Source organism: Anomaloglossus baeobatrachus, chromosome 5 (assembly GCF_048569485.1).
Source record: "Anomaloglossus baeobatrachus isolate aAnoBae1 chromosome 5, aAnoBae1.hap1, whole genome shotgun sequence".
Classification (NCBI taxonomy): Eukaryota; Metazoa; Chordata; class Amphibia; order Anura; family Aromobatidae; genus Anomaloglossus; species Anomaloglossus baeobatrachus.
In genome coordinates this window covers 573,785,770-573,798,126 of record NC_134357.1, presented here as the reverse complement: position 1 = coordinate 573,798,126, position 12,357 = coordinate 573,785,770, and the positions used below count along the sequence as shown (strand labels likewise).

Here is a 12,357-nt window from a genome sequence, read left to right as displayed (position 1 = left end):
AGGCCTTTTATTTAGAGACGTTTGCCGGTGTAAGTCTCGTAGTAGACAAGGGGAAATTGCTTAGAGGCTTTGAAGGGAGCAGAAGCAGAGATGGTAGCACAGCCCACACCAGAGTATAGGCAAAAGCTAAAAGCAGCTCAGGAAGAAATTAATAAAGTGCTATTGAAGAAAGCAGCTAGGAAACAGGCTTTTCAGAGAGAACTTCTATGCGGAGGGAGAAAAGGTGGGACACCTGTTGTCGTTGGTGACGGCAGCCCAGAGAAAACCATCCTTTGTACACTGCATTCGCACCACAACGGGAGATTTGGTCACGGAGGGTAAAGATATTCTGGACACGTTCGCAGCCTTTTATGAGGAATTGTACTCCACTAGAGGGGAGTCGAGACAGCAGGACCTAGAGGTTTTCTTAGATACAATGACATTACCCAAAATAGCAGAGACCGAGAGACACAGTCTGGAGGCCCCTATTACACTTGAGGAGATGGAGAGAGCTTTGCATGGCATGGCAAATGAAAAAGCCCCAGGGGTGGATGGATTGCCGGTGGAGGTGTACAAATCTCTGGAAGAAATACTCTTACCTAATTTGTTGAATGTCTTGGAGGAGGCAAGAGAGCAGGGGACACTGCCAGCATCTATGAGGGAGGCGATAATAACAGTAATACTTAAAGAGGATAAGGATCCAAAACTCCCCGAGTTATACCAGCCCATTTCCCTGTTAACGACTGATGTTAAAATTTTGGCCAAAGTACTCTCTAATCGATTAACAGAAGTGATATCTGCTCGAATTCAATTCAGGTTTCATGCCTAGTAGATCTACAGTGAAAAATATACGAAGATTATACCTTAACATGCAGCTACCGGTGGACAATCCGGGACAGAGGGTGATAGCTTCGTTAGATGCCCATAAGGCATTTGACAGTGTGGAATGGGGGTATCTATGGAAAGTGCTAAGACACATGGAATTTGGCCCTAACTTTACATCTTGGATACAGCTGCTAAAGTGAGAATTAATGGAATGTTGTCACACACAGTGGAATTACAAAGGGGTACTCGTCAGGGTTGCCCGCTCTCGCCTCTCCTTTTTGCTCTAGCGGGGGAACCACTGGCGGCTGCTATACGGCAGAACAGAGACAGAAAGGGATTTGTATATGGCCCTCTAGAAGAAAAGATAGCCCTCTATGCAGACAACATTCTGTTATTATTGGGAGACCCAGGGGCATCATTGAGCCATGCCATGCAAGGTGATCGAACGGTTCGGAAGGATCTTTGAACTGACTATAAATTGGACCAAATCAAACCTATTCCAGGTGGACGCGGGAATAGACTGGTCGACCTCGGGTGATGAGGTTAACAGATTACGGGTTGTGGACCAGTTTAGATATCTGGGCATACAGGTATCCTTACCAATTGGGAATTACATCACTATTAATCTAGTCCCTTTGCTGAAGCAACTGCGTAGTAAGATAACTGCTTGGAATAAGCTTTATCAGTAATAGGACAGATTAACCTTATTAAAATGGTACATATGCCCATGATATTCTACGTGATACACAATACTCCGATCTGGATCCCTCAGAGTCACTTTAAGGAGATTGATTCTATGTTCCGTGCGCTAATATAAAAGAACAAACAAGCCAGACTCAAACTTGAAACGTTGCAGAGACCAAAGGACCAATCTGGAAATATATTATCTGGCAGCTCAGAGTCAACATTTCAGGGGATGGGCGAATTTAGTGGTGGTGGACCCAGCATCTAGATTGTTGGGGCATGTTTTACATCGCCGACCATTGGTGTTAGGATTGGAGGACGGATCATTTGGGAGACTAGGGAAAACAAGCCCTACACTTAATTTAATGAACAGAATTTGGAGAAAGATCAAGCAGATGAGGGGGATTACGGCAATAACTGAATTCACTCCGGTGTGGGAAAATGGTAACTGCTCTGAGATATATGAGATAGGCAAAATTAAGGAATGGGCACATAAAGGTATATGGTATATGTGGCAAATTCTAGACCAGAGACATTAGAAGCTGTTTACACAAATACAAGATGAATTTGGGATATCTCCATCCGGGTGTTACCACTATAAACGAATGGCACATGCAGTAGCGGCTCAGAGGGTTAAGCAATCATTGCTGGTTCAGGCAGACCTAGTATTGAAATATGTGTATAGTAGTGTGCCCACAAGAGGAATCATATCAACTATATATAGGGATCTATTGCATACATATTTGCTTAACCACCCAGTAAGAACTAGAACTAAGTGGGAGGCAAAGATAGACGGGATCACTGATGAGGTGTGGGAAAGTGTCCTGGAGTACATACCGAAATTGTCAATGATTGTCCCATCTGTATGTGGTGAATAGGGCGTACAGATCCCCGCTAATTATGTGTAAAATGGGACTGAGGAGTAACTCTGACTGCCCTAGGTGCAATGGAGACGATGCTGGCATCTTCCATATGTGGACGTGCCCCAGGTTGACGTCTTTCTGGATAACTGTTCTTAACAAAATAGAAGGAGCTTATAGATACAAACTTCCCAAACAACCTTTGGTATGTCTCCTAGGTTATGTGGAGGAAATCAGAGTAGACAACATTTTTAAAATAGTGATAGCCAGATTGCTGTATGCGGCCAGGAAAGTAATTGCCAAACATTGGATGCATGGGGACATACCGACTAGAGGGGAATTTATCGCATATCTTAGTCATATTGCTCGGATGGAGAGAAGTATATATGGGAAAAGGAAACAACTTGCACTTTTTGATAGACTGTGGAATCCGTGGTTGCAGTATGGATAAATATTAGGGCTGGGAGATGTTGGTCTCTGAGCAGGGATACCTGATTCTGCACATTCCAATATATGTCACTGAAAGGCACAAATGTGAGATCTTTTATATAGATGTGGGTAATATGTACGCTGAGGGGGGAGGGGTTGTTGGGGATGGAAAGTTTATAGTTATGTTTATTATTGCTGAAAATTTGACATTGGCTTTATATATTTAATGAAAAATAGAAAATATTTGATTAAAGACAACAATGACTAGCCAAGCAACTTCTGACTCTCTCATAGACTTCAGTAAAGCACTGGGAAAGACGCCTGTGTCATGTAAACACAACCCAGGCTTCATTGTTAACCGTCTTCTGGTACCATACCTAATGGAATTCGTGCATCTTCATGAAAGAGGTCATGCATCTAAGGAAGACATGGATTTTGCAATGAAATTGGGAGCCCGTTACCCAATGGGTCCTTTTGAGCTTTTGGATTATGTTGGTCTTTACAATAGTAAATACATAAATACATCATTGATGGTTGGTACCAGATCGAACCTGAAACCCCTTTTTTGCCTCCAGTGAATTGCTCAATAAGCTTGGAGAGAAGACCAGAGAAGGATTTTATAAGGACAGATAGTTGGCCTGGCTGCACTGCAGAGCTATATTGTTATAGTCTCTTGTTTTCTTTGATTACGATGACCGTTGTTGTTTTTACATTGCACGTTTTTCTCAGCACTTATTAACACTCTAGTGCCTTAGGGGTACTTCACACACAGCGAGATCGCTACTGAGATCGCTGCTGAGTTCCGGTTTTTGTGACGCAGCAGTGACCTCATTAGCGATCTCGCTGTGTGTGACACTGAGCAGCGATCTCGCCCCTGCTGTGAGATCGCTGCTCGTTACACACAGCCCTGGTTCGTTTTTTTTATTGTTGCTCTCCCGCTGATAAGCACACATCGCTGTGTGTGACAGCGAGAGCAACAATCCTGAATGTGCAGGGAGCAGGAGCCGGCGTCTGACAGCCTGCGGTAAGCTGTAACCAAGGTAAACATCGGGTAACCAAGGTGGTTACCCGATATTTACCTTCGTTACCAGCCTCCGCAGCTCTCAAGCTGCCAGTGCCGGCTCCTGCTCCCTGCACACGCTAAGCTAAGTGGTGTACGCTGGTAACTAAGGTAAACATCGGGTAACCATACCCGATGTTTACCTTAGGTACTAGTGTCCGCAGCTTCCAGACGCCGACTCCATGCAAGCACAGCGTCGCTTGCATGTCGCTGCTGGCTGGGGGCTGGTCACTGGTCGCTGGTGAGATCTGCCTGTTTGACAGCTCACCAGCGACCATGTAGCGACGCAGCAGCGATTCTGACCAGGTCAGATCGCTGGTGGGATCGCTGCTGCGTCGCTAAAGTGTGACAGTACCCTTACAGTCATGATTCTCTATTTCATCAACATCCTTTTGTACCGCTGATTCCAAACATTGATACGTCATAGCCGTTCTACAGTCAATAATAAATGAATGTACAAAAATAAATTGTGCAACTTTTGGAGGTTTCACGCCAATTTTAACCAGCTTTGCCAAATTGGGCAGAGCTAGGCCAGAAGAAGGGTGTGATGCCACTGCTTCTCTAATTCATAACAAACTGCAGCGTTCCCTATGCCAGAAATTTCACGCCAGTCCCTGACATCAATTTCATTGTACATCGCCGGTCTTGATGAATTGGAGACCTAATGTTTATCTGCACAGACAGCAAGACCCTGCTACCTACTTTGGTTACAAAGCCTAAGGATAGGCCCTCAATGTTACACTCCTGGACAAACCCATTAAATATTTGGCATCTGTCTTCTTCGAAAAAAAACCTTTTTGAAATTGTCTATGTTGTGGATCAATGTCACAACGAGATGGTTGCAGGCATCGCCAACTGTCATGGCGGTATCAGGATCTGTGGAAATTACAGATTCTGACACTTTGCTTGCTAACTTCTCTGATGTCTGTGAGCAACGCAGGGAGACGCAGGTGTCGATCCACATACTTAATAGAACTATCAAGAGTTATTCTCTGCTGGGCTCCTTGTTAATGTCTTTGATCACATGCTGTAGGGGACCTAGTATCATTCGCTCCCCTTCTGTATATGCTGGCTGGACTATTCCATTAACGCCAGCTATAGTTTACCTATACAAGTGTGGTGAGGTGTTGTGATACAAACTAGTGGTTGTTGTGCATTATTGCTGTGAGCAGTTGTGGTGTTAACCCTTGTTATTTCTGCCTTCCTGCTCTTGCTTTTCTTCTTAGTCTCTCACTATTTATTTCTGTGAGTTTGCAGTGTGTCTGAAATTTGGTTTTACCGTCTGTCTTAATCTGTATTTCCATCCTACGCCTATCCCTTCCTTCCACGTTCAGGGGTAATCCAGAGGTTAGGGATAGCTAAGGTCTACTAGCATGAGGGAAAGTATAGGAGCCCCCTGTCCCTCATTATCCTACAGTCACATTGCAACAATCAGATTATTTACTGTAGCACATTCCAAAGAACAAAGATCTAACTCTTAAGGTACCGTCACACATAACGAGATCGCTAGCGAGATCGCAGCTGAGTCACCGTTTTGGTGATGCAGTAGCGATCCCGTTAGCGATCTTGTTATGTGTGACACCTACCAGCAATCAGGCCCCTGCTGTGAGATCTCTAGTCGTTGCAGAATGGTCCAGGCCATTTTCTTCAAAGGCGATGTCCTGCTGGGCAGTACCCATCGGTGTGTTTGACACTGTGTGACAGGGTCACAGTTACTGCTGAGATCGTTATACAGGTCGCTACTGCGACCTGTATTGTTTCTGCATCGCTGGTAAGATGTGACTGTGTGACATCTCACCTGCGACCTCCCAGCGACTTACCTGCGATCCCTATCTGGTCGCATCGTTTTCGGGATCGCTGGTAAGTCGTTGTGTGTGACTGGGCCTTTAGATCTCGAAATTGGAAAACAAATTCACAATAATTTGTTTCCTAATTTAATTTCTGATGTTATGGTTAAAAAACTAAATCTACTTTCGAAATTATGTGATTAAAAAATAATAACATTGTGTTTATTTATAGTCGATGACTGTATCAGGAGTTCAGATGGACATCTAATATCTTCAAAATTTAAAACAGATGATCAAACTATCACACATAATACATATGAAGAGCATGCTGCTGTCCCAGATATACCTCCAGTCCTTCCTTGGAAAGCTTTATCATCTGATCTTTTCAAACAAGTCCAAAATTCCGATTTATCACAGAATTGTAATCAAAATAAAAGTTACAGAAGGGATGTGGAACATGAAACTGCTCCTACAAGGGAGAAACCATTTTCATGTTCAGAGTGTGGGAAATGTTTTATTCGGAAATCACACCTTGTTAGACATCAGAAAAATCACACAGGGGAGAAGCCATTTTCATGTTCAGAATGTGGGAAATGTTTTATTTGGAAATCATATCTTGTTTTGCATCAGAGATCTCACACAGGGGAGAAGCCATTTTCATGTTCAGAGTGTGGGAAATGTTTTATTCAGAAATCAGACCTTGTTAGACATCAGAAAAAACACACAGGGGAGAAGCCATTTTCATGTTCAGAGTGTGGGAAATGTTTTATTCAGAAATCACAACTTGTTGAACATCAGAAAAATCACACAGGGGAGAAGCCATTTTCATGTTCAGAATGTGGGAAATGTTTTATTCGGAAATCACACCTTCTTGGACATCAGAAAAATCACACAGGAGAGAAGCCATTTTCATGTTCAGAATGTGGTAAAAGTTTTATTTGGAAATCAGATCTTGTTTGGCATCAAAGATCTCACACAGGGGAGAAGCCATTTTCATGTTCAGAGTGTGGGAAATGTTTTATTCAGAAATCACACCTTGTTAGACATCAGAAAAATCACACAGGGGAGAAGCCATTTTCATGTTCAGAATGTGGGAAATGTTTTATTTGGAAATCAGAGTTTGTGAGACATCAGAAAAAACACACAGGGGAGAAGCCATTTTCATGTTCAGAGTGTGGGAAATGTTTTATTCAGAAATCACACCTTGTAGTACATCAGAAAAATCACACAGGGGAGAAGCCATTTTCATGTTCAGAGTGTGGGAAATCTTTTATTTGGAAATCACACCTTGTTAGGCATCAGAAAAAACACACAGGGGAGATGCCATTTTCATGTTCAGAGTGTGGGAAATCTTTTATTTGGAAATCACACCTTGTTAGACATCAGAAAAAACACACAGGGGAGATGCCATTTTCATGTTCAGAGTGTGGGAAATGTTTTATTCAGAAATCAGAATTTGTTTGGCATCAGAAAAATCACACAGAGGAGAAGCCATTTTCATGTTCAGAGTGTGGGAAATCTTTTATTTGGAAATCACACCTTGTTAGACATCAGAATAAACACACAGGGGAGAAGCCATTTTCATGTTCAGAGTGTGGGAAATGTTTTATTCAGAAATCAAACCTTGTTAGACATCAGAAAAATCACACAGGGGAGAAGCCATTGTTATGTTCAGAGTGTGGGAAATGTTTTATTCAGAAATCACACCTTGTTAGACATCAGAAAAATCACACAGGGGATAAGCCATTTTCATGTTCAGAATGTGGGAAATGTTTTATTTAGAAATCACACCTTGTTGTTCATCAAAGATCTCACAGAGGGGAGAAGCCATTTTCATGCCCAGAATGTGGTAAATGTTTTACTAGGAAAACTGGTCTTGTTTACCATGAAAAAAAAAAAAAATCACACAAAATAAACCATTTTTATGTTCTGAAGGTGGAAAATGTTATTCTCAGAAATCGCATCTTGTTAAACATGTGAAGAAACCGCACAGGGAAGGAATTTTTTTCATGTTGTGAATAATTGAAATGTGTAACTGGTAAATCAAGTCTTGCCGACAATCAGAAAACCACCAGAGCGGAGCAGCCATTCTTGTTTTCAGAATTTGCCAAATATTTTTTTATCATTAATCAGGTCCTGTTGTCAGATGAGTCACATGGGAGAAGCCATCATGATGTACTATAATTCAAAGGGTTTATCCAAAATTCGGCTACAATGGCTCAAGTAAGAATTGGTGAGGGAAAGAAAAATTCTCTCTCTTCAAATGTTGTCATGACGCACTGTTATGGGGGATCTGCTGCTGGTGCAATGTGTTTGATGACTTTCCCCTTAAATAGTGCTTATAACAAATCTGTGACTGCTTTTTTTATTTACTAAAACAGTGAAGAGCCGCAGATTAGTGAATTTTTTAAATATAATGCCGTGCCAAAACTTTTTGAAGTGTTCCTAATGTCCCCCAAAAGGAACTTCCAGATTGTGAGATCCCACAACCCTCAGCGATCACTCTCACAGTGAAAGAGTGAGCTTTACGACCACAGCTCGGCAGCATCCTTCTTAAGCAGTTCAGTAAAACCTTAAAAAAAGTATGTGACCGCGCTGGATTAGTTGAGAGAGCAGTGTCTCGTGCTTAGAGCTTGGTAGTACGTGGCCGCAAAGAGGCGTGGCTACGGGACTCGGTAGTTTAAGAATGTTGAAAAATACCAATAGTTTAACGATGCCATAGAACTGTTAGGTATTGGTGTTTTCGTTTATTGTTTTTCACAGTTTATTTTCCATATAGAAAAGGTTAGTGAATAAGTGCATAGTCAATCAGGGTTTAAATGAACGCAGAAGTTACCTAATTTGCAACCAGATTCTTTACAGTGTGTACACCCGGTATATGGACTTTGTTGTTTACATATATATAGTAAAAATGGACCATTTTCACAGGACTGGCGTGACCAACACGAACTTGTGTATTGTACATAGTTGCACCACCTGTGCCAACCAGAGTTATCTAACACAACACCTGGGACCTTAACCTGGTCACAGACCCGTGGATAGGTATCCAGAGGTCAGGTTGTTTGGGTGGCGGGTGTCACAAACCACGGGGGGGGTCACTCAGAAATCCCCCGTGCTGGCCACCAATGTCACGATTGGGGGGTAACCAGCAGGAGTCACCCCTGCTTTATACCGACCGGCAGACAGAGCACGTGACGCGCTCTCTAGCACCCCTCTTACAGTCAGGCCAATTATGGAATTGCCCTAAAATAAGCAAGGAGGCCGCTATTCTCCTGTGCCGATGATTGAAGGGTTCCCGGTGAGAGCAGGGTATATATTCCTCCGACTTCCGCGGACGGAATATATAAGAACCTCCTCGCCTCTCACTGGCCGCCCCACAATGATCCTTTTATGTAATAGACACTGCACTCTCTTGTTGATAGAATGAAGACAAAAAGTTTTTTTCTTTGCAAAAAAGTGATCATTTATTTGATGGCGACAAAAGATGGTGGACGTTTCGGCCCAACGGCCTTTATCATGTATAGTCGCTCCACAAGAGGGCTGTTTCAGAAGAGAAGAAAATAATGGAGCAGGATGGAAGGAGTACCACCAAGAATAGTTTATGATACAAGATTTTCCAGAGGATGAAGTCTAGAAGCAGATTAGATTTCATTTTGCTGGAAGGAATTTGTGTACATGTATTCCAATGGAAGAGATTTCCAGCTTTTATCTTTATATATTCATGTGGATCACATAGAAGTTTGGGTGGTTGTAAGAGAACATGTATATAAACACCATCTGATAAAGGCTCCTGCAGACTTCTCTCATGTGGAGGAGGAGGTTTTAGACATTGGTGGGGTGGATATTTTCCTTCTGCACGCCACCTTCCCAGGATATGGCCGTCAGCCGAAACGTCCACCATCTTTTGTCGCCATCAAATAAATAATCACTTTTTTGCAAAGAAAAAAACTTTTTGTCTTCATTCTATCAACAAGAGAGTGCAGTGTCTATTACATAATACGTTCTGGGACTATTGACCCCATACTAGCACCTCTAATGAAACCATACTCTAGCTGAGTGCACACCAATACCCTATAACTCTGACCACAATGATCCTTGGCACACACTCGCTGCCACCAACCGACTTACGGTAACTATTAGCCGAACACACAGGCGTGGGATTCAAGATCGAGATAACACAACAGCCCAAGATTAATTATATAATTTAATCCGCCTAAGCCACACTAGAAACTACAATATATACAATAGGGGATCTACAGAATATACATAGGTCAGAGTACAGTTACAAGCAAGATATGGATTACAAACAGGTATACAATTCAATCAGTTACCTTGTGCGTCTGGCCACAGGGGGGCGCTGTAGACCAGGTTTCTAGGATCTTTCCCACAGATGTTTCCTACACGTGACCCCCGGCGAAAGAACCCTGGGAAATGGCCGAATTGGGGTTATCAACCTGGTCAGATCCCTGTCTCCTCCTACCTTCGTGACCTCACAGGGAAGCACTGCCACTCCCCCGGCCTTGAGTTAGAATAATATTTCCAGGGGAATATTAATCATAACTTTGCCTGGGAATATCGTAGGCGGACGCCAATGCTCTCATTGTGACCGGTATGAATTTAGCTGCAAAACGAGAGGACTCATGGATTGTCTGCCAGTTCCCCACCGGCCGATATCACGTTTGGGGTATTTCCCAAGGTCCTACTCCCATATAAAATATGGGCCAGCACCGTCCGCATGCGGGGACGTCGTTTTTATGCTTGCCATATTTATGGGAAATATGGTTCACGAGATATTAACCATATTTTACTGGAGTCGTTCTGTCTAGGTACTTCCAAGCTTGCTAAGTAGATAGCAGCCCCTGCTACAGGGTCACGGCAGGGAGTCATCCTGTGTCCACTGTTCCCAGATCATCTAATCTCCATATCACAGGAGATGGCCATTGGATGTGTTGCTAGGATGTGACACCTTCCCAGATGTTGGACATATGAGAACAAGAAGGGAGGGGCGCTACCATGGAGTGATGAGAGCGATTATGACTGGAAATCATAATTCCTCTTCATATCCCAGGATTTTCCTCACACCTCCCCCCTTTTGAGGGCGCTAGGGGGCAGCACACTCCAGTGTTCCCCCGTGCGCCCGTCCGCGACCTCTCCTTGTCGGGACAGCCCGTCAGCGTTACCGTGGTCACTGCCCCTTTTGTGGCGAATGGTGAAGTTGTATTGCTGGAGCGCAAGGCTCCATCGCAACAACCGCCCATTCGTCCCAGAGACAGTGTGCAACCATCTGAGGGGATTGTGGTCCGTCTCCACGATGAAGTGGCGCCCGTATAGATAGGGTTGCAGATGCTGCAGAGCCCACACTATGGCTAGGCATTCCTTTTCCATCGTGGAGTAGGCCACTTCCCTCGGTAACAGCTTCCTGCTCAGGTACAAGACTGGGTGCTCTTGGCTCGCAGAGTCCACCTGGCTGAGCACCGCACCAAGGCCGAAGTCACTGGCGTCGGTCTGTACTACAAACGGCCGCGTGAAGTCGGCTGCCTGTAGCACGGGCGGGCTGGACAGGGCGTCCTTTAGGGCTCGGAAGGCTGTCTCGCAGTCCATTGTCCAATCGACTGCAGAGGGCAGCTTCTTCTTGGTGAGGTCAGTCAAGGGCTTTGCCAGGCTACTACAGCTTGGAACAAACCTCCTATAGTACCCGGCGGTCCCCAAGAAGGACATCACCTGCTTCTTGGTTCTGGGGGTGGGCCAGGATGCGATGGCCTCCACTTTCTCAGGCTCGGGCTTCAGAGTTCTCCCACCTACCTGGTGACCGAGGTACTGGACCTCGCTCATGGCCAACTGACACTTTCCCGGCTTGATGGTCAAACCTGCCTGGTGGATCCGCCTGAGCACCTGTGCTAGATGCTCTAGGTGATCTTCCCAGGTGGGACTGAAGACAGCAATGTCATCCAGGTACACGGCCGCGTACCCTTCAAGTCCCTTGAGCAGGGTGTTGACCATCCGCTGGAAAGTGGCAGGGGCATTCCTCATCCCGAATGGCATCACCGTGGACTCGTACAGTCCAAATGGGGTAATAAAGGCAGAGCGTTCCCTGGCCTTGCAAGTCAGGGGGATCTGCCAATATCCCCAGCTCAGATCCATGATGGTCAGGTACTGAGCCCCGGCCAACTGATCGAGCAGGTCATCGATGCGTGGCATTGGGTACGCATCGGCGACCGTGACAGCATTGAGCCCCCTGTAGTCCATGCAGAACCGAGTGGTTCGGTCCTTCTTAGGGACGAGGACTACAGGCGAGGCCCAAGCGCTGTTGGATGCCTGGATCACCCCCAGCTTCAGCATCTCGTCAATCTCCTGGCGCATGTGTTGCTGCACCTCCAGGGAGACCCGATATGCTGAACGCCGGATCGGGGGATGATCCCCAGTGTCCACGTGATGGACAGCCAAGTCAGTCCTTCCGGGCTGGTTGGTAAACAACCCCCGGAAGGGGTGTAGGGTGGCCCACAGCTGGGACCGTTGGTCCTCCAAGAGCTGGTGGCCAACCTCCACATCCTCAATGGATCCGCCTGCCCTAACCTGGGCTAGCATATCCAAGAGGGTTTCCGCTTCTCCCTGCTTGGGTAGGTTGCACACGGGGAGCGCACATGCCTCTCGCTCATGATGTGCCTTCATCATTTTCACATGGAAGGGCTTCCGCCTTCCACGGGCAGGGTCCAGGGTGACCAGGTACGTTACA

The 12,357-nt window shown here is 45.1% G+C and overlaps 1 protein-coding gene across 1 annotated transcript; it reads left to right on the top strand.

Moving 5' to 3' along the window:
• Positions 1–5,840: 5,840 nt before the first annotated feature.
• Positions 5,841–7,532, top strand: LOC142313080 (uncharacterized; the record flags this gene model as incomplete). Its single annotated transcript, XM_075352065.1, has 1 exon — positions 5,841–7,532. A coding segment is annotated over one exon (1,566 nt), but the record flags the coding sequence as incomplete, so codon positions are not given.
• Between the last annotated feature and the right edge of the window lie 4,825 nt (positions 7,533–12,357).